Raw genomic sequence first — 22373 nt, forward strand, 5'->3', positions numbered from 1 at the left:
TTTTCGATCCATCGGTATAGAACTCTGTGAAGCTTCTGTATTCTTCCTGAAGTTTAAGGAATTTTTGAATAATGTGCTCCTGTGGGGTTTTAGTCTTTGGAAACTGTGTGGAAGTGAGATCACAGATTGTGGGAAGATTGTACCATGGCAGTAGTGAGCTGTTGTTTTGAGCGATATCCGGTAATGTGTCCTGAATATGGAGTTTGCAACATATCTCTTTAAACCGCATTATCAATGGCCTCGTTGACTCAGGCCTATTTGTGAAAATGACTCAGGAGGGGCAAGTTGTGACTATTGAATAGCACAGGTGTTTTTTTTGTGACTTTATTCTGAGGACATATGCGCATGTAAATAAAGCTCATCTATCTTTCAGTGAAGGCTCGTTAGTTTCCACATAGAGGCTATGCACAGGAGACGTTCTGTATGCACCACAAGCAAGGTGGAGGCCTAAGTTATCCACTGGATCTAATTTCTTTAAATATGATTGCCTAGCTGATCCATAAACTATGCTTCCATAGTCCAAGGAGGAGCGCACAACAGAGCGATATATATGCAAAAGGCATGCCTTATCAGATCCCCAATGTTTGCGTGAAAGGACTTTTAAGATGTTTAGGAATTTGGAGGCTTTCTTCTTTAGTGCTTGTATGTGGGGGAGAAAAGTGAGTTTTTTGTCAAAAGTAATGCCCAAGAATTTATGGTTATTGTTTACGAGCAATTTGATTTCATTTAGGTGTAAGGTAGGATTGGGCTGAATGCCTCGTTTGAGCGAGAACATAACTGCCACTGTCTTCCGCGGAGAAAATTTAAACCCATTTTCACTGGCCCATTTTGTTAACTTATTTATTGTTAATTGGATCTGTCTCTCACATGTGGACATGTTGCATGATGTGTAGGCTATTTGAAGGTCGTCCACATAGAGTGAATACATTATGGAATTTGGTATTACTTTACTAATCATATTCATTTTTACAACGAAAAGTGTGGTGCGTAAAATGCACCCTTGGGGCACACCATTCTCCTGCGGAAAGGCTCTTGACAAAGTGGTCCCAAGACGTACTTGAAACGAACGGTGTGACAAAGTCACTGAGAACTTTTAGCATTCTGCCACGTATGCCTAAATCTGCCAGGTTGCGCAATATCTCAAACCTCCAAGTTGTATCATATGCCTTCTCAAGGTCAAAGAAAACGGCAAGGCAATGCTGTCGGTGTATGAAAGCCTCTCTGATAGTGTTTTCGACACGCACGAGGTGGTCAGTTGTTCAGCATCCTTTTTTAACCGCACTGATGAATGTTCAAAAGTTCATGAGATTCTAAAACAAAAGTTAGTCTGATGTTTAAAACACTTTCAAAGGATTTTGCTAAACAGCTGGTGAGAGCAATGGGCCTATAACTACCAAGAGATGTCGGCTCCTTTCTGGGTTTCAAAAATGGTATGACAACAGCTCTTTTCCACGCCTCTGGCAATTTTCCTAGCACCCATATTTTGTTAAAAAATTTTAAAAGTGCCTCTATAGCAGGTTCGGATAGGTGGGCGAGCATTTCGTAGTGAATTTGGTCAGGACCAGGTGCAGTTTGTTTAGCGGCAGCTAGGACATTTTTTATTTCTTGTAGCGTAATTAAGCCATTATACGGTTCTTTTGTACCACTACTTGTAGGGAGTTTTTGCTTCTCTGCTGTGTTTTTGTATTTTAGGAATGTTTGAGTGTAGTGTGATGAACTGGAAACTGCAGAATAGTATTAACCTAAAATGTCGCCCTCTTCTTGTATAGTTGTCTGTACTCCGGGGGCTGTTAGAAGGGGAATGGTAAATGAAGAGTAGTTGCCATTTAGCTTTCTAACCTGTTCCCAGATTTGTTTTGATGTTGTTGAGCTGTTTATTGAAGTTACATAATTCTTCAAGGAGGCTTTTTCGGCACGGCGGCAGATGTAGCAGGCTTTGGCTCTTGCTTTCTTAAACTTTATGAAATTTTCCTGTGTTGGGTACCTGCGAAAAATTCCCCACGCTTTGTTTTGTTCCTTTTTTGCTTGTTTACATTCTTTTGAATACCAGAATTTGTGATTTTGTTTCACCACTCGATAGGACTGAGGAATTGCTATGTGCGCTGCAGTAAGGATACAATTTCTGTAAGCATCATTTAGTTCATCTATATTATATTTATCTGAAGTAACTTTTTCTAGGCTGGCCTTCTCCGGAACAGTGCCCAATCGGCTAAATGCAGCTTCCAGCGTCGTTGCTTGGATGGGATGATTTGTGGTGAAGATGTTAAGCTGATTAGTACAGGTAAGTGATCACTTCCGTATGGATTATCTAAAACGTCCCATTTAAAATCTGTAAAAATAGAGGGTGAGCTGACAGATAAATCAATACAACTCATTTTTCCTGAACTAGATGAACAGTGGGTTGGTTTCCCGGTATTAAGGAGACAGATATTATTACATAGTATACAATCCTCAATGATTTCGCCTCTCTTATCTGTTTTTCTACTGCCCCAAAGGATGGAATATGCATTAAAATCTCCTGCTATTAAAAATGGCTCTGGAAGCTGCTTTAAAAGATCTTCTAATTCATGAATACTAAATTTAGGGCATGGCTCTAAGTATATGCAGCACACAGTTATTGTTTTAAAAGCCTGTAAGGTCATTGCTATAGCTTCAAACTTAGCTTTAAGTTTGCGTTCTCGAACTGCTACTCCATTTTTTACTATGATGGCAACGCCACCTGAGAGCCTGCTCTCGGTCGCGACGGAAGACTGTATAGTTTTTGAGTATGTTCTCATGTTTGGGACCTAAATTTATTTCTTGCAAACACAAGGCTAGTGGTGAGTGAGTGGCCAATAAGTATTTTATGTCGGCGAGGATTTGGAATATATTTCCTGAGTTGAAGTTTCACATAGCCTATTTCGACTGATTCAGGGAGGATGCTTTGTGCAAATGTCAGGACTAGGTGCTTGGTCGGAATCTCTTTGTCATCGCGCCTCATTTTTATCCTATAGATATCTGTTACGTTTTGGTCTTTGAGGCCTTCTAGAAGTTCCTCTTCAGTCAGGGATCTGAGGTCGTCGTCAGAGATAACTCCGCGGACAGTGTTCAGAGAACGGTGTGGACTGATGATCACTGGGATTTCACCAAAAGACTTCAATGTGGACAGTTTTTCATGCTGACGATTATAGAATATTTCCAATAGAAGGTCTCCGTTCGGAAGTTTCTTCACGTTGTAACCCTGAACTATTACTTCTGTCAGTGTTTTGGTCACTATGAAAGGTGAGATTTGTCTAGCTGTTCTCTCAGTGTTGTCACTGTACACTACATGAAATCGTGGGAACCTGTTTAGGTTTTTCAGGAAGAATTCGGAGATTTCATCGGTGCGACCCCTTTTTCGGGATCGATCATGTGAGAGTGAAGAAGCCATAAAAATAATGTTGATGTTCGACCAGGGTGGCGGCCACCCACCACCAAGCCCAATGAGGGGACGGGACAGGAGCTTCCGAGAAAGTCCAGCCCACGCCAGCCTTACACCCCGACTGTAACCAAATATGGCGTAACACAGGGTGGTTAGCCACACAAGGTTAACCCTTGCCGCCTGGAAAATGAAAAACCCAAGAAAAGAGGAGGAGACAGGACAGTTGTAAGAAAGAAGACAGGAAAGCAAAAGATGGAGGGGAGGACAGGAAAAGGCGACTGCCAATTTCCCCCGGTCGGGTCAGGCCAGAGGTGCCGTCTATGGGAAGCGTGGGCCAAAGTGGTGTGCTGCCTCCGCCGAGGGGCCTTAAAGGTCCAAACACTCAGCATCGGCTCAAACACCAGGATCCCCTTTTTCCCAGACACGACGATGCCACGCACGGCTAAGCATGAGTGCTCGGGGTCCGTGGTGTCGCACAAAACACACAAACACCTGTTTTAATAGGTGCCCCCTGCGGGGAATGGTTGGCAGTGTTGAGGTGCGATTGGTACAGGTGTAATACTCCTAATAGCCTCTCCCAAGCCTTTAAAATTTCAGACTAAAAATAGTGGAAAAACAAAAAAAAAGTTTGAATTATTTAGTGGTTGAACCACCACATGGCCCACAGAAGTTTGTCTCCACAAGAGCAAAATATACATGATGAATGCCTGGGCAATGGTCATCTGCTTTGAAAATAAAAACTGTGTTGTGACAGTGATGGATTCTCACAGTTCCGCTAAATGTTTTGGTTTGGTTGGTTTGTAGGGTTTAACGTCCTAAAACGACACAGGCTATGAAGACGCCTTAGTGGAGGGCTCTGGAAATTTCGACCACCTGGGGTTCTATAGCGCACACTGACATCGCACAGCCCATGGGCGCCTTGCTTTTGACCTCCTTTATAAAGTGGTCGCTACGGCCGGTATTTGATCCGGCATTGTTGGGTACAGCAGTCGAGCGGCCTAAACGCTGCACTACCGCGATGGGGCAGTTCCACTAAATGCTTTACATTTGAGCTCTATCAGGAGTACCGAAAATGGAGCTGGGCCATAATGGTTAAGGTCGCTGCAGCTTCTTCCATTCATAGCACAAACCACCGGTGCTAGAAACCCTTCGCGTGTGGCGTCACACATAAGGCGGCTTTACTGCACAAACAATAATAATAATAATTGCTTCACAGGAAAAGAGAGGCACAGTATCTGTCACACTTGTATCTGTGGACACCTGAACTGCACCATAAGGGAAAGGAGGAAGGTGTGAGTGAAAGTGGAAAGAGGAAAAGAGGAGCCGTAGTAGAGGGCTACAGAGTAATTTCGACCCCCTGGGGATCTTTAACCTGCGACAGCATATGACGGGTGCATAATTTCTGCTGCAAGAACACAACCGCACGAAGTCTTCAATAATAAAAAGAGAAGACAGACAACAAGGCAGTCAGCATGCTAAATGACATGGAGCTAGGCTTGGCTGCCTGGCTGACATGTGCAGCTGCTATCGCCGTAGCAGCAAGGCCCCAATAACTAAACTGCGCGGCCAGACTCTCCTAATAGGTCGACAGGGCGTGTGGATGTGGATCATCAAAATCTTGCCACTGTGTGCATGACACAGGGTGAGAGAGAAAGACAGCATTATGAAAATCACGGCGAAGGATGGATATTTGGGTGGCCACTAACGAACAGGTAATGCCTCGAAAGAGCACTGCTTCGTAAAACACGTTTGAATTAAACAACAGCTTTAAAGAATAAAAATTGAACTGCTCTGAACTGAGCTCCTCGGCGGAGTCACAAGTAAAAAGCATCTGACGCACGGTAGTTGGGTAGGACTCCGGCAGCAGTATGAGTTTTCTGAATTCCCGGACTAATGAGGTCAAATTAGTGAAGCACGACCATACTCTGCTCTTGGCCAATGACAATGAGAATTTCCTTAGATCGTCTTTGAGGACGGATAGTAAAATGTGCTTATAAATTCCAACTAAGCTATGGCTAACCCAGTACTCAGCACAATAAACTGATGTAACTTTCTGAAACAACCCTTTTTTTTTTTTGTGAAGTGTAATAGACATCAGAGAAATGTGCAAGCTACATAAACATCCAGTTCTTGAATTTATAAACTGCAGTGAACAAAACTATGCCCACTCTAGCTCAGAGCCAACGTTAAAAAAAATGTCAGTCGTGTACACCTCGGAAAAATGGGCAAACTGCGTGAAGTTTGGTTTGGTTTGGTTTGTGGGATTTAACATCCCAAAGCGACTCAGGCTATGAGAGACACCGTAGTGGAGGGCTCCAGATATTTCGACCACCTGGGGTTTTTTAACGTACACTGTCATTGCACACAGCACACGGGCGCCTTGCTTTTCGCCTACATCGAAAAGCGGCCGCCGAGGCCAGGATTCGATCCCGCGTCCTCAGGAAACTGCGTGAAGTGAAGTGAAGGCCTAGACAATGGTCAATGACAGAAGGAGACTCATAAGAGGGATTACAGTAGCAGTTCGAAAATCAATGTGCCAATCCAAGAACGGAAAGTTGAAACAGCCTAAGACAAATGACGGCGACTACGCAAACTGTGCAGTGGGCATATGGAGTGCACAAAAAAAAAGACGCAGATGAAATGGGCACTCAACAGTACTGGGGACAAGGGAATGGTGGACAGCGATCAACACCCCAGGGCTGGTACGCAAATGACGATCACACTGAGAGAACCCAAAGGACTGTCAGCTACGCGACTGTAGAGCCATGTCCCAGTAAAAATCACAATCACAGCACATAAGTCAATTAGACAAAACGGAGTGTCAAATTTGTTGCGTGCACTCTGCATATTATAATATTAAATAGATACTGTCACTGGTGAACAAATGCTTCGGTACAAGGGTCACGGAGAAAGCAAGACCACAGAAAGGCAGCGAGCTGAACAAGACTAACGTCTCAACATCAGCTGCGCAGTTGATAGAAGGACCTCGAGGGTGGTTCTATTGCCTTCAAGAATCCAGGTAGTTCTGAAGCTTGCACCTTAAGCCACTGATAGCCACGACAAATTCTGACGCAGTATGTAATGTCCCCACTAAGGCTAGGCTGGTACAAACGCTTTTCTTGAATCCTAGCAAGCATATCACCATAACCATCGTCAGCCGGACACTGCAGAGCGAAGGCCTCTCCCATTTTCCTCCAATTAACTCGGTCCAGTGCTAGCTGCATCCACGTGACCTCTGCAAACTTCTTAACCTCATCCGCCCACCTAACTGCAAGCGTATAGCAGCTTAAAATGTCCAGACATTGGTTCGTCGTAGAAAACTTTCTAGATTTTATCACGCAGACTCAGGTATTAATATCACGTACTGTGTATTTATGCGGTGAAATTTTCTTTTCTTTAGAACACTGTTGTAAATGGCAGTGAACGCCCTTGCAGCGCAGTCGTGCATGTGCTGATTAGGAAGTCCATGATGTGACGAAGTTCTGGGTTGGCACATTATTGCCCAATGAGGCACAATACGCCAATGACATTTAAAATAACGGTGTTGTCTGTAGTGTCGCTGGAGCGGGGATCTACAAAGGCGTGGAAGAGGCATGATGGAGGTGATGATGATGATGGTATGGCCTAAACCCTGTTCAACAGGTGATAAGAGTGGGATCTAGATGATGCGTACAACTGATAGCTGCCATCGCTGTGGCAGGAAAGCTCCAAAAACTAAACTGCGCAGCCAGACTTTGTGAGTAGATCGACAGACAAGCTTCAGTGCTGTCCATTTCACACGGGCAGCCTGTCATAATGCACAATAAATGTGGCACTTGTTCACAGGTTACTGCAATAACACATTCTTCACAGGGCACTAAAGCGCAAAGAACATGGCTGCCCAGTTGGTTTACTAATTCCGTCACTTTGCCACGTGCTTGTTTTTTTAGCGTGACAAGTTAAAGGCCCACTGTCCACCCTCCGGTCGAAAATATTTTCTTTCCCGGTGACTGTGAGACTTCGCCCCTAAACGCAAGGCCGCAAAATGTTTTTGAAAAGAGTAACTAATAACGCAGTTACAGCCACCGCAATCACCCGATTCTGTCATGCCTTTCTCCTTACATTCCCTCGCAAAGGTTTTTCACTCTCCTGCCCGAGGTCGTCTAGCCTCCGCAATACAAATTCCCCTTCCTCCTCCGCGTTTGGCGGGAGGTGGGGCGTGGCTCTCCGCGAGCGCGAAAAAAAGAAAGAAACGGTCGAGGGAACGCGCGCCGCTGGATTCAGCCTGGCCGTGGCGAGGGAAAAGCGCGCTGCGAGCGGTAGACACCCATCTTTCTCCCGTCAGTCAGCGAGACGGACCAATTGACATCGTTCCCGGTACGTACGTCATTATCGTGGCCCGTTGAGCCAGCGCAGGAAACGGGGAATCTGGCTTCCCGGAGGAGAGCATGAGATAGCTTTGAATTGTATTTTCGATGCTTTGCGGCGCGCGTGTCACTGTAGCATTTTGCACAGACTATCTCCGGTACCTGATCGAAACACTGGGCTCCTTTGCTTAAAAGGGCCTTCCCTGGACAGTGGCCCTTTAACACCTATAGATGTGCCTGCACATCTGTACTTAGCTCTTTGTGAAAGAATGCTATCTTTTACTTTGGGGAAAAAATTCCACTATTACTGGCCTGTTCTTATTACTCAGTTCAGTTCAGTTTAGTTCAGTTCAGTTCAGTTCAGTCGTGTCCGACTCTTCGTGACCCTATAGACCATATCAAGCCATGCTTTCCGGTCTCTCACTATCTTTCTAACATCACATAACTTCATCTGCAGCGCCTCGAGGATGCCATCTAACCACCGCGTTCACTGCCTACCCCTTCTCCGGTGACCCTCAACCTTTCCCAACATCAAATCTTTCTCCAGCGACTCCTCTCTTCTCATCAGATGACCAAAGTAGCTGAGCTTTAACTTTAGAATTTGACCCTCCAATGAGCAGTTAGGGTTCATGGTCGACAATATCTACTGATTTGATCTTCTGGCAGTCCAAGGAACTCTCAAGAGTCTCCGCCAGCACCACAATTCAAACGCGTCAATTCTTCGGCGGTCAGCCTTCTTCACAGTCCAACTCCAGCATCCATACATCACAAATGGAAAGACCATAGCACGAGTTATACGGATCTTGGTTGGCAGTCTAATGTCTCTGCTCTTTACTAGGCGGTCAAGGCTAGCCATGGCTCTCTTTCCCAGAAGCAGACGTCTCCTAATTTCATGGCTGCAGTCTCCTTTCGGGGTAATCTTGGAGCCCAAGAAGAGAAAATCTGTCATAGCTTCCACTTCTTGTCCCTTGATGCTCCAGGACTTGATAGGGCAAGACGCCATGATCTTCGTCTTTTTAATGTTCAGTTTAAGCCCAAACTTCTCACTCTCTTCTTGTACACGCATCAGAAGTCTCTTGAGTTCCACTTCACTTTCTGCCATTAAAGTGGTATCATACGCATATCTAAGGTTGTTGATACGTTTTTCAGCAATCTTCACTTCAGCTGAAGACTCGTACAGACCGGCCTTCCTCATGATGCACTCAGCATATAGGTTAAATAGGCAGGGCGACAGTATACAGCCTTGTCTCCCTCCTTTCTCAATCGGAAATCAATCAGTAAGACCATGCCCAGTTCTGACTGTGGCCTCTTGCCTTTCATACAGATTCCTGAGGAGACAGATGAGGTGAATTGGAACTCCCATCTCTTGGAGAGCTACTCACCTACAAATATATACAAAGAGAGAGTGCTGTGCTTACAATCATTTCTTTTCGAGGTTGTGCCACAACTAATACTCTGTTCACAGTATACAGTCTGTGGCAATGCCCGAATAGAAACAGCCATAAGCTCAGTGCTCAACCTGCGTACGTGCTCATGTCTTTGAGCTGTTTTAATAATGTTGCTGCAGGTTTCGTCATTAAACAGAACTGCACTCTTCCTTTGTTACGTCCTACATTCCCATCCAACTCACATCATTCAAAACCACATTTACCAAGGAAGAAAAAGGCCCATTAACTATATTGCATCGTGCAAGCCAACCTCTTACCGAACATGACTTCACGACAATCTCCTTGAACTCTTCCACCGTGGAGCCAAGCTTCTGGTGGTTGAGAGGGAAGCATACAAAGTGTGTGTAGTGCTCGTGCTGCCGCATGGCATTCACGGTGGCCGATATCCTCAGATGGGCCGATTCCACATCCTCCTCGGTATTACCAGTGATGACTGCGGAGAGGGAAAAAAAAAGTAACGAGCCTATGACAAACAGGTCAGACAAAAACCTGCAGGATGATTGTCATGCTGCTCGGCCACTATCTCTCTCCCTCTTAGAAGGCAGCACTTTACATTCTGCAATATCTGCAAACTGCTTATTGAAGCCGACGAACTGGAGGTGAGGGCGTGTGACCGCAAGTTTTGTGGAATTTCAATGATGCAAGTAGAGATATTTGTGAGACGCCAGAATGCATTGCAAGAATGGGAGGTACACAGCTCTAAAGAGGACTGATTACCGATCAGCAAAAGCTGGGAATTTGCAGCAGACTTTTTTCAAACAAACTAAAATCTAGCATTAGGGAACAGCTGAAGGTCGGTTAGACATGACATAAAGGAACAGCGCAAAGACTGAACAATGAACACTGCAAACCTGCATCTTTTTATACCGATGAAAATGATGAAAGGCTATGGCAGAAAAATGTTGGATACATGAGCAGGGGAGTGCAGAATGGGCATTAGTATGGTATATAGAGTTTAACTTATCGAAGTGACATGAGGCTTCAGAGTATGAGTATAGTATATATGTGTATAATGGCTTCATTCATGTAATAGCAGAATTCTTAAGTCTGTAAAGCAAATATGATTAATATATATATATTAATCAGATATATATATATATATATATAACCTCGTTACAAGAGACACTCAAGGGACCCAAAAAAGATGTCTCTTGTAAGCAAGGTCTCTTGTAACCAAAAATTCTAAAAACACTGTTTTGATTAGTTTACTGCACATCAGCACATCAATGCATTCACACGCATTAACAGGCAATTGTTCAGGAAAGCTTAAAGAAGTTATTCATACTAGTATGTATTTCTGTGAGTGCAGAGTGTATTCCTTCCCAAATTCTGGAGGTAAAGTGCTTCACTTTGCAAGCCTTCCTGTTGCTCTAATACCTTTGAAGCACTCTTACATGCTCGTCACTTTCAGATGCTGACATTTTTCCTCTGAAATGTCCTCATAGTCATCCTCTGTGGCACATGTGCCATTTACTCGCACAGTCTTTAAGGTCTTCAGGAGCACACAAGATCCACCATCTGCAGATACGAACTCCTCAAAAGGTGCCGGTACCTCAGAAGCGCTCGCCTAAGCTTCATCTTCAAGAAGGCTTTTCACAGTATCCATATCTGGGCTCTCTTACATCATGTCACCACATTTAACGCCTGGTTGTTTGAAACAGTTTTTCACAGCTTCATTTCTCAGGCCATTCCAGACAACTGAAATCACCTGAACAGCAAATTTCACATCAATTACTATTGTACAGTCTTGCTGCCTGTCAAACAACAGACATTCTACAAACCTTGTTGTGTACAGCAAGTTGACAGAGTGCATAATGCCTTTGTCTATTGGTTGAAAGTAGGGTGTGAAGTTTGGAGGAAAAAATAACTTTGGTGGCTTTGAGCACGAGAACTTTGGTGCTTTTGGTGGTGCAAGAAGCATTGTTCACAAAGAGAAAAACATCAGGATTCTGAGCTTTCATCTTGTGATCAAATTTTAACAGCGAGGAGTTAAAAATACTGGTTGTCATTTATGCATTTTGATTTGCTTCGTAGGTGACAGTAATGCGATGCCAGTGGCTGCAACCACGGGGTCATTTTGACTTTCAAATCATGGGGAAGCACTCCTCAGTTCCTGACGTATACAACAAAAAGGACGTTGATATGGAACAAAATTTAGCTAAGGGATCTGAAGTGCATCATGTACGAGTTGGTACGCTTCAGCTGCATTGCATGAGCACACCTGGGTTGTGTCGCTTCTAAATAGTGAAGAATTTACTCCAGGGACCTGAAAAAGTTGTCCATAGTAACCGAGTGTCTCTTGTAACCATGTCTCTTGTATGCAATGTTGTTAACATGGCAAACATAGGATAACCAACCAAACCATTTTCAAGTGTCTCTTATAACCGAGTGTCTCTTATAACAGTGTCTCTTGTAACGAGATTTAACTATATGTATAACGGATGTGTTCAGAGAAGAATAGTAAACAAGGTCCCATGACTGTTTTTTGTTTTCAATGAAATTCTTATATGTGGTGGGCAAATGACTTGACATAAAGGAATTAACATTAGGTGTGCAAGATACGTCATACCTTTTTCGAAACATTGCGAAACATTGCGAAACATTGAAAGTTTGGAGCCCATCTGCTTGCATACTAAAATTTTGTCGTGCATTACTTTTTACCTAATAAATCTATGCAACTCTTAATTTTAGAAGAGCTTTAAAACATTTTTTTGTTGGCACAGCTGGTTCAGAAAAAAATTGCACACATTGCTCCAGAAGCGATGCACTGCAAATAAATGTATTTTTAATCCTACATTCTAGAACAAAGCATTAAGTTGTTCACATTAAAACATTTTCTATGTATTATGCAGATTACAGTCCCAATTTCAGGCAAAATTGGGAGCTCTGTACCATTAGGTGCTCTCTCCACAACGCACCAAATCAGCCGAAATTTGAAGACAGCAAGAAAGCGACAGCTTTGATTCCAATTTAAAAAAAAAAGAACCACATCTTCGATCTTTATAAAATCCCTCTCAACAACTCTCAGTATCTTAGAAATGTTAGGGACTAAAAAAAGTGTTGCATTATATTGTTTGAAATTACAAAAATAATCGTGAAACTGAGTGCTTGTACTGAAAATTCACAATGTTCAGCCCTACATTCTGGCACGATGCAATACGGTGTTGCCACAGAAATATTTTCTCTGAATTATACAGATATTGTTCTTTATTGCTGGCAAAATTTGTAGCTCTAGAATTGTCCGTTGTTTCTCCACATTGCTTCGAAATCGGCAAATATTCAAAAATATAAATAAGTATAACTTTGATTGATTATAAAAAACACCATCATCTTTAATTTTTAATGAAAACATGCTATATACAATCCTCAGTTCTTGATAAATGTCGGGAACCAAAAAGTATTGCATTATGTAGACTAGGAATATAAAAGTAAATATAGAACTTAGAGCATGCTTTTATTGTATAGATTTGCTTAGGCCTTCCTCTTAAAAAGTAGGCATCAGAAATTCGATATAGTGCTTGCCGTATCTAGCTAAATTTCATCTTACGCAATATCCTAAGACTTTCCGGTATTTATAAAGTATTTTTCTGCTTGCTGGCAGGTCTGATGATAGCTTAAAATAGGATAAATTTGTTTTTGTTGCAATTTCACGGGAAAATGCAAGTGACACTTTAACGTTTTCTCTATCCTGTAATTTTTTGAAGTGAGGTGCAGTGGTTTTTGAAGATGATCTTTCTAAAGTGTCATAACTATCATAAGCAAAACTTCTTTCAGCATGATAGTATTGGTGGAATTATATATTTTCTTATGGCAGCAGCACTTATGAGTTGAAATGACGAGTATTCTGTTGATAGAGCTATCTAGCCCAGAGAAAACGCAATCCAACACAGAGCGAACCCGCCATACACCTGACCTGCAAAGCCTAACCTGCAGTTTAGGTGGACGGCAGGCTCGCTCAGTGTGGGTTCGCGTTAGGCTCAAATTACCCAGTATGAGAGGAATCTGTTAAAACGAGGATCACAGCAAAACTAAAAAAAAAAAAAGGAAGTTAATAATTACACCAAATACTGCTCTAATATGACAAGTGTTCATTCTAATAGGGACAGGGTTGCAGTGTATGAACCATGAATGAAACAATATCTGAATTTGTGTTTTCCTTTCACAAGGAGAAAGGCAGAAGGGTTTTCAGTGTTGTGGCATTTCAGAGGGCAACCAAAATGAGACACGTTTAACGAGAACACCCTCTATTGTTACAGTTTTTCCTTTTTTTGGGTAGCGATAAAGACGTGCGAGTGGCTTAGTAACGTGACAGTCAGACTGAATGTAGGTCGTGCCCCATCGTCCTTTCTGATTCTGAGCTCATGTTTTCTTGCTCTATTAGTTCCTCATTTTGTTATGATTGAAATGACAATACATAGAAGAAAAAAGAAAGGAAGATGAATAAAAAACCTTGAAATGCCAACACAATTTACACTATATAAAGTCACAAAATGAGCCTTCAAAAGTACAGAAGAGGGGAGTTGTTTCTGTTGACTGCCTGTGAATAAGTTGGGGCATGGACCATGCAAGAAAAAAAAAGTTTCATTGCAATATGCCTACAGGCATGCGATATATGGAAAGATATGTGCAATATATTTGGACGAATGTATATGAGAAGCATGAAACATGTCCTAAACATAGCAGAAAACAGCATGTAGAAAACGGACAGGAAAGAGATGACACACGAGCATCAACAAACTACACATTTACTTGGCAAACGGCAAAATCTGAGACAAGGTAGGTGAGTAGGGGAGAAAAATAAATGACATATCTGGGAAAACTTAGCTAGAGCTCATCGGCAGAAGACGCCAGCAGGCTAAACATTTGGCGGCTGCCAACTCACTTAGAAAGGTCTCTCTCCAGTCCCACCAACAAGAGTTGTTTTCTTAAATGTTTAATACCGGCTAGCCCAACTTTAAAATGTTATCAAGAACATACCTCGACTGTCACACGGACAAGCGTTGTGCTACCAACCGACACCAAGCTTTAGTAAAGGTGAGATTAAACATTAATGTCCTCCAGACGTTACCTTTTGCTCTCTATCTCTCTCTGGTACAGGTGACAGCATTTGTGTGTTATGCATGAGGCAATGCAAATTTACTTACTAACGTCGTCACACGAATCTGGCGGAGGCATCTTAATGGTCGTGTTCGTGTCGCGTTCCATCGCCATCCTCACAGCATGCTTCTTTCCACAGAGTCGCCTTTGCAAGGAAACAAAAAGTACACATAAAAGGCACTTGAGAGGCAAGGTTTAACGACAAGAAGCAACGAGTTCAGCACACAGATTCCAGGGCCAACTCCAAATTAAGGCCTTTACAACAAATTTGGAAGTGCATTATATCGGACACTGTCACGAACTTGCCATAAATTTCATGCTTCCTTCATGTCAACTAATGCCAGAGACGAAAATGAGTGCCCTGGTCATAAGGACCCAGTGTCGAAGTGCTTTTAAACATGAGGCTTGGCCAGATTACATAAGGGCTGTATTATAAGCCTATCAAAAATTAATATGTTCAATTTAATGATAAAACTGAGCAACAACAGTTGTCAGAAACAAAACTGGAATACTCTGGGAATAATTAACAAACAGACATACCAAATGCAGGTGTGGGATGTCAGACTACACAAGCAGTAAACTGTGATTGCGCTAGAACATATTTTGAGACAATAAAATGCCCACTGGAAGCCAGCTGCAGAACAGGCTGTGCCTGGTTCAGTTAGTGTCACCAGCACTGGGCCATTACATGGAAAGAGATCCCAAGTACATGAGACAGAGGAGATCTTCGACTCCGTTCTGTACCTACTTTGCACTGTGCAGCAATTTGAACAGTGGCCATGACCGGTGCTTGAAAACATTCGACGACAGCATCTTACAAAAGTCCTTTCAAACCTTACCGAGCTAGCTCATCCCGGCGTGCACCTGACAGAAAGTGCTCACCGCAACGATATGTAAGCTTTTTCAGTTCGTGGGGAAAAAAACAAAACAAAAACAAGGTCACTACAAGAAGGAATGTCCCCTTTTTTACATAGAAACTTAACAAAAGAAACAAAACACTAAATGTGGTTTTCTATATGCAGCTCATTGAATAAAAACAAATGATTAAATTTAATGTTCCCAAATGTTCCAGACTGTTCAGGTGTTTCCTTATTTCACTCGCTCTCCTGATATTAGAAGCTACTTATAAACTACCTTTTTACTCATCAGGATTTTGATATTTTCTCATATGTTACTGAACCACAGACCCGCCCTCCCAAACATTTATGTATATCCACTGTTAGTAATATAAAGATATATATCTAATATGGCCACGATACACACTCACTGTTGTAGTCACTTTCATCCTAACAGGAGAAGTCAGCAGGTCTCGGTAAGCTTTCTTTGTGTCAAGTCAGCATCGGCATGTAGCTATAGTATCTGCAATCTATACACAATACTGGAGTGATGCCACATGTACAGATAGTCAAATGTTTAACTAGCTTGCATGATGGCCCCCTTTTCTGTGCTTCCACATCTTACAACTCACTCACGAAAAGATAAGTACTAAGCACTAAGCCCATGCCTAACCTTGCTCTTTCTGCAAGCTTTGGTCATCAAAAGGCCTAGAAGCAAAGAAAATGCGGCAGTAAGCTAATTAAAGATATGGAGAGCTGTACTTTCTTTACATTCTAGTTTGGTGTGAAACCTTAATGCCTCTACTACCTTTGTTGAGAGAATCAAAATGTTAGTAAGAACTTGTTTCTGGCTTACGGAAGGAAAATCTGTGGCACATAATGCGTACGCCGGAAGTACGCATTTTGCGTCGAGCTGCTAGTATCGTGGTACGTCTGGTGAGCCATCACTTTTGGAGCCAAGCAGGAGGGCTCATCATCATAGGAGTTCCCTGGAAGAAGAACAAAAGCCAACATTTGTGAAACGTGGTGCGCAAAATATTGGTGAAAGTACACAGCACGCAAGCAAAAAATGCTATAAATGCAGCCAGTCCATCTGGCGCCACTCACAACAACCTGTGGTAAAGAAAGAATATTATAAGCAAGCATGCCTTGAGACATGGCTTGAGGGTGACATTATGGGTGCTATAATAAAGGACTGAACCTAGCTTTCACCAAGTTTCTCATAGAGTGATAGGTGCATTTTCACTTTTCTCCTGCTTCACTAAATTTGCACTCACTACATAAGTGCGAGCCATCAAGCATGAGTTCTTAACATGACCTACAATGCTGCAGTCAAGTGGCCGCTCTTTGACAGGGCAACCTGCCGCCATCTTTGTAGTAGTATGTTGCAACTTGTATCAGAGGTGACGAAGACAAGTAACCCTGTTGAAAAGTGAGCGTATGCCCTGAAGTGCTTCCGTAACTCTGCATTTAAGTATCACATCCCAAACCGACACGCAGGCAACAGAGGATGCTGCAAAGGAGGGCTCTGGATTGATTTTAACCACTTTGCAATCTATGGTGTAAACTGACAGCAATCCACAATGCATGGGTGCCTTGTATTATGCCTCCATCGAAATGCAGCCACTTATTTTACTCATTCTTACTTTGTATTAGTACCCTTGCTCTCTGATGCAGATTGGGTTGCTAGTTCTCATCAATGAATGCTAAGCAGGTGGTATAATCAACCGTTTCTTCGAAGAAGCATTACAGATAGTAAGAGGTACGTGATAAGTGGCATTACAAGTTGTTTATTGTGTTTCCAAAATTCTGTGTCATTGCAGGCTTGTAGCAGCCGCTAATATTTAAGCCCCATGCAGTCACCAGTGGTATACTCCTGGCAAAATAAGTGCCTCAACATATTTATATTGGCCAGGAAAGCGCCTCCACTGAAACTGAATGCTGCACGTCACAGCTGTAGGTAACATTGTATACACACTAGTGTGGCCTGCTCACACGGAAGAGTTTGCCTCGATTAGATGTGAACTGTCTAAATTTCCCCTTATTGGCTGACTGCACATTCACACGCAGAGTCTTGACAGAGGCTCAATACTTGCTTCTGCGTTGCATCCGAGTTGTTTGATAGGACTCTGTTATTTCTGCTAGCTTAGATATAACCTGCTGGTGCTCCATAGTGTCCATGTTAATGTCAGTTGGTATTGAAATATCCTATTTTGCAAATACTCTTTATGCAGTATATTTGCTCTTCCAGCGCAAACGGCTTGAAATGTGCAAAGGACATTCAAACGTAGCCTCCTTGGACATATGAGCTCGGCTTATGGTTTCTCAGTCTTTTTTTATAATGTCCAGAAATGAGCCTGGCATCACAGCTACTTCCACTCCCGAATCCACTTAGAAGCCTGCATTGATGTCTACTCGAACAAACTTGATCTGGTTATGGTTGGATGAAATTGCATGAAGCTTTGCAGAACCCATATCCTTCCTGTCGGAGACAATTCTTGATACTTTACAACCAAGATTGGCACCTGGCTCCTCATTGGGCACTCTGAACGTAGATGTCGGGATAGTCTTGTAGCGACCTACATGTGCGTGCCGTGCAGATGGTTTCCCTTTCCTCGCGAGAGAAGGTTAGAGCATGAGGAAACAGGATGACACAGCATGGACATGCCTAGCGGCCAATAGTAAAAATAAAGATCAGTCTTGGTTTGGGATTCGCGGCTCCCGGTCAATCATTCCTGACCTGAGCTAGCGTCCCAAGAGTGGTGACCCGACATGGACACAAACAGCGACACCGACGTGCTTAATGTGTCGGCAGTCGACCTACAGCTGCCCCCTTTTGGCCCACAGACCCTCGAGCTTTTTACTCATAGCCTTTTGCAGCATCTCTTGAGTGTGACTGAGACTTGACTGCGTTTTGTCAGCCTATGATGAGCCTGAACCGTTTTGAGGCTTTGAGAGACAATAACTGGACTCAGTTTCCTCTGGAAGGCCAACAGGGCTTTCACAGCTTTCTCATGAATTTGAGAATGCAATGCAGTCTGTTCACAACAGCACAGTCGAGAAGACTAGCAACAAATCTTTTTCAGGACCAGACAGTTTTCAACATATGCAGAGTTACACTTTTTGAGAAGAGAGCGCAGTTTGGTGCAGAATTCAATTAATTCGCTTTCTTGCATGCATCAATGGAAGCAAATGCTTTCACAAATCTCACTGGTCAGGTGAATGAAATGGCTGGTGAATTCTGTTTGCACTGCCTCTGGTGAGCTTCAATCTCCAGCGGTCAGCACTAGAGTGTCGAGGTCACTGCATATAGTAACGTCCTGACTTGAACTTTGCTTGGTGCGTAGAGGTCAGAAGAATAGTGATTACCTTCGGTTCGCAATACCGAACTTTGGCAGCGGTTGAACTCTTGCGCCACCGAACTGTGAAGTTGAACGATCTTACGTCTTGGTACGACAACACGGTTTTGGAAAGTAACGCCCCGTTGATTCATCGCTGGCGTCGCTGAACTTGTGGCTAGCCAGACAACCATGCAACTTCGACCGATTCCACTCAAGACACGTCTCCGTGCAGGTTCGATGGATCTTACTTGAGACATGTCTTGCATGGACCGCTAGGAAAGAGCGATCAGTAGGCAACAGCAACCGTAACACAGTGATGAATGCACGCCAAGGAGCGCACTGTGGTGGGTAACGATACGCGCGCGTCGGCGTGGCCCGCTCGCATGGAGGAGCTTCGCCTAGAAGTGCATGCTCTCGATCAACAATACGGCGGTGGTATGCCAAGCTCGACGTAGTGTGTGTGACAGACGTCATGCTGGAGGAAGCTGTTTTCCTATGGAAGTCAAGCTAGCTAGGCAGTGCGCTCACGCCAGCATGAAGACATGACAGATCCCAGATCCAATACCACGCCTATTACATACATTACACAAAACGCGCAAAAGATCAGTCTGAAAAAGAAAAAGAAAGCAAATTAGCGAACAGCTGCGGTGTGCCCGGTTTTTTGGAAGAGCAATGTTTTAGCGAAACACGATTCCAGCCGGCACTTGAACCCCCGACTCGTTCTTGAAATTGCTTACCACCGCCACTGCAGCCACGATCGCTGTATTTGTCTTCAATGTCGCCGTTTTCGGCCGGCGAAAATCGGTTAATCGGTGTCAGCTTGCGGTAGCAGGATCCGTCAATCCATAGCAGTTCGCAGTTCAAGACATCCATGCTGGCAGCACTTCAGTCAAGCAGCGCCGGGTTCAAACACATTCGAACATGAGCGACATGTTAAAATACGTGGACACACGAGCTTACACGCGCAACACCACACGTGGAGAAGCGAAAATGAAGAAAACTGCGATCTTGGACTGGGTTGAGTGGGTTTTCTGGATACTGGGCCTCCTTGACCCATGAATTTAAAGCTCAACTTTTCAACTACCATACCCCACTGCCCAGCAGTGCTTGGAACGCTCAAACGAAGTGAATGATGATGTAGCGCCATCTAGTAACGTTGGTAGCGCCCAACGTTAGTAGCGCCTGAGTCTGACCGACCGACTGTAGTAACTGTAGCGTCACCAACACTATAACGGCAAAATCAGCTGTTCTACAGTGCTCTACAATATATTCTAGAGCACTGTAGTTGTTCTTACGGCCATGATCTCCCAGATCCATCACCCCGCCTGCGCGTTTCTCGGTTTTTCTCTCGAAACGCGCGCACAGGGTGCAAACGCTGCTACTGAGATTATAAGCGAGCGAAGGGGCAGCAGGCAATGCAGGTGATAAATGCATAGAGGGTGGCTGGCATGGCTGGTATCTACGCTGGCTGGGATTTGTTGAAGTGCGGCGCGGCGGTGTATGTGTGGCTTTGTTTCCACGAAAAAAATTCACGGCTGGCCTTGCGGCCAGCGGAGTTTGCTTACACACGTGACTACACCTACGCGCGTGATTTGAACGCCCTTCCGCTGTAACTGTACTCGGCTCTCGCTATCCACCACCAGATAGGTCCCTAATACCTACAGAATGCAGGGCCTGGCGAAAAATTCAGGCCAATCGTTTCTTTCCTCATGTTACTCTGCATAATGAGTTGACAGGGGACCCAGAGGCTTGCAATCTCTGCAACGTACCTCTGAGTCAAAATCACCTAACCTGGCAATGCCCCGATTCTCCGGGTGCTAAAGAAGCTGATCCCCTTGATCAAATTACCTGGGAGTCCTACATCCGCAGCCCAAATGTGGATAAACAAAAAATCGTCCTACGCCTGGCGAAGGAGGCTTACTCCAAGACCTTCTCTGCGGCCACGCCCAGTCAAAAAAAATCAATGGGTCCAATTGGGAAGACCAGTCAGATTGAATTGGTTCTGCCAATCCCAAATGGTTTGTCCAATGGGTACTGTCCAACCCAACGGGTTTCTTCACTCCCAATTGGGAAGCCCAGTTGGTTTCTTCACTCCCAACTGGGACACCCATTGGTTTCAAGACTCCCAATTGGGAATGAAGAAACTAATTGGGCGTCCCAATTGGGACTGAAGAAACCAATGGGGGGATTGAATAAACCCATTGGGCTAATGGGAAGCCCAATGGGTTACTTCAATCCCAATTGGGATTCCCTCGCTCCCAATTGGGACGACCATTTGAAACGAATTGGGCTTCCAACTGGGCTTCCCATTGGTTCTAATTGGTCCTAAGCAAACATTCCCAATTGGGAAAGTCAAGTCAGTGATATCCTTGACTGAGATGTGCACAGATATACATACCTGTATAAAGAGACAAGAGTGAAAAATTTAAGTTCTTATAAAAAGTATATGCCGCTTAATCTTATTAATTGATTATATCATGTTTACTGTAACTGCAGGCATAATTAAATAAGTTAACTCTGAATAACAAAAATGTGTCACTGGTCCCAGCAGCACTGTTCAAAGAATGGAGTATATAAGTCTGCAACCTGTGAATGTATACATTGAATCTGTGTTAGTTCCGTGTGTAATTCTTGCTTGTCTCCCATGATTTCTGTAAAAAATTGTAACTTCATTGAACTTGTCTAAAAATTGGCTCCCCTATAACTTCTAGGCAGAAAACATTGAAATTGCATCTCCATTCTTTTTTTTTTTCTTCAGCTATGTGAGTTCAAACCATTTGGGCTCAATGGGTATACCATTTGAGTTCAATTGGGGAAACCATTTGGTCTTCATGGGTGACCAATTATTCCCAATTGGGAGCACCAATTCATATGAAATGGTCAGGCCCAATGGGTGGCGAAAACACAAATGGTTTTTGACCAATTCATTTCAATTGGGAAATTCCCAATTGGACCCATTGAATTTTTTGACTGGGCGGCGCAGGAGAGCCGGCAAGGAGACCGATCCCCCTGGCTGAGTCCCTGCCCCGAGGTCCATGTCGGTGTAAATAAAGTCTTCTCACTCACTCACACTCACTCGGCTTTGGTTCTCGCTACACCGTTCTCTAAGCCATATATATTTAGACTAAGCATCCATAATCAGATGCTTATCCTTCTCCCTATACTGTATAATCCAACGGCTGTTTGAAGCAGATAAGCCTTGCAAAAGCAAGCCAAGCATGCGCAACTCCCCCCGCCTCTTTTTTTTTTTTTTTTTTTTTTTTTTTTTTTTTTAGGACGAGTTATAAGGATGACAGGAATGCAACAACGCTAAATAAAAAGACGCATGAACAAGAACTGAACATGAGCAGCATGTTCATTAGATATCCTGTTCTTATTCGTATATCTTCTCTGTATTTTCTCTTCTTTTGAGCAGTCACATTCTTCCTCACAGTAAATGCAAATCCATCTTGAAGATGCCTGTAGTTGTCAGCTTGTCAAGTTTACCAACTCGTGTACAAGTAAACTTGACGAAGCCGGTAGTTGACAATAGCCGACTTAATATGGGCTACAGCTGTTAACGGTTCAATCTGCTCTTGAAAACACCTTGGCGAGAGGGAAGTCATTCTTGAGAAAATAACAAATCTCTGAGCACTACGTTTCTAATGCCTTTGTGGCTGCAGTTAGCTGTATGCCCACACGCTGCATGTGGCTTACATGGTGACAGTGTACGGGTTTTTGTTATAACCAGACGCAACTCAAGAACACGTACAGCGGCAAATGCCCCCAGAGGAAGCTCTCTGAGAAACAGCATCACACACTTCACGGCATTATTTGCCAGATAACTTTCTTTGCGAGGAATCTACCGCATTTCTCCGAAGCTTTATCCAATCACAGCTGTATTCTTAGGCTATCACCACATCCTG

At 43.6% G+C, this 22373-nt stretch overlaps 1 protein-coding gene across 3 annotated transcripts in view; it reads right to left on the reverse strand.

The window, feature by feature from the left end:
• The window catches only part of LOC146179042 (activating signal cointegrator 1 complex subunit 1), a 48112-nt gene that overhangs the window by 22141 nt on the left and 3598 nt on the right, over positions 1-22373 (reverse strand). Inside the window, exons 1-4 of one of the 3 annotated variants that reach the window (XM_084578760.1) lie at positions 19206-19604; positions 15984-16116; positions 14339-14436; positions 9452-9627 (exon numbers count right to left, since the gene is read on the reverse strand). In XM_084578760.1, coding sequence (XP_084434886.1) covers positions 9452-9627; positions 14339-14436; positions 15984-16116; positions 19206-19341 — 543 coding nt within the window. In that variant the 5' untranslated portion in view covers positions 19342-19604. Of the gene's footprint in view, positions 1-9451; positions 9628-14338; positions 14437-15983; positions 16117-18496; positions 18873-19205; positions 19605-22373 lie in introns of those variants that run through there. The other 2 variants (XM_084578759.1, XM_084578761.1) reach the window with 2 other exon arrangements.

Source organism: Amblyomma maculatum, chromosome 9, assembly GCF_055883805.1.
Source record: "Amblyomma maculatum isolate TAMU_Amacu chromosome 9, ASM5588380v1, whole genome shotgun sequence".
NCBI classification, from domain to species: Eukaryota; Metazoa; Arthropoda; class Arachnida; order Ixodida; family Ixodidae; genus Amblyomma; species Amblyomma maculatum.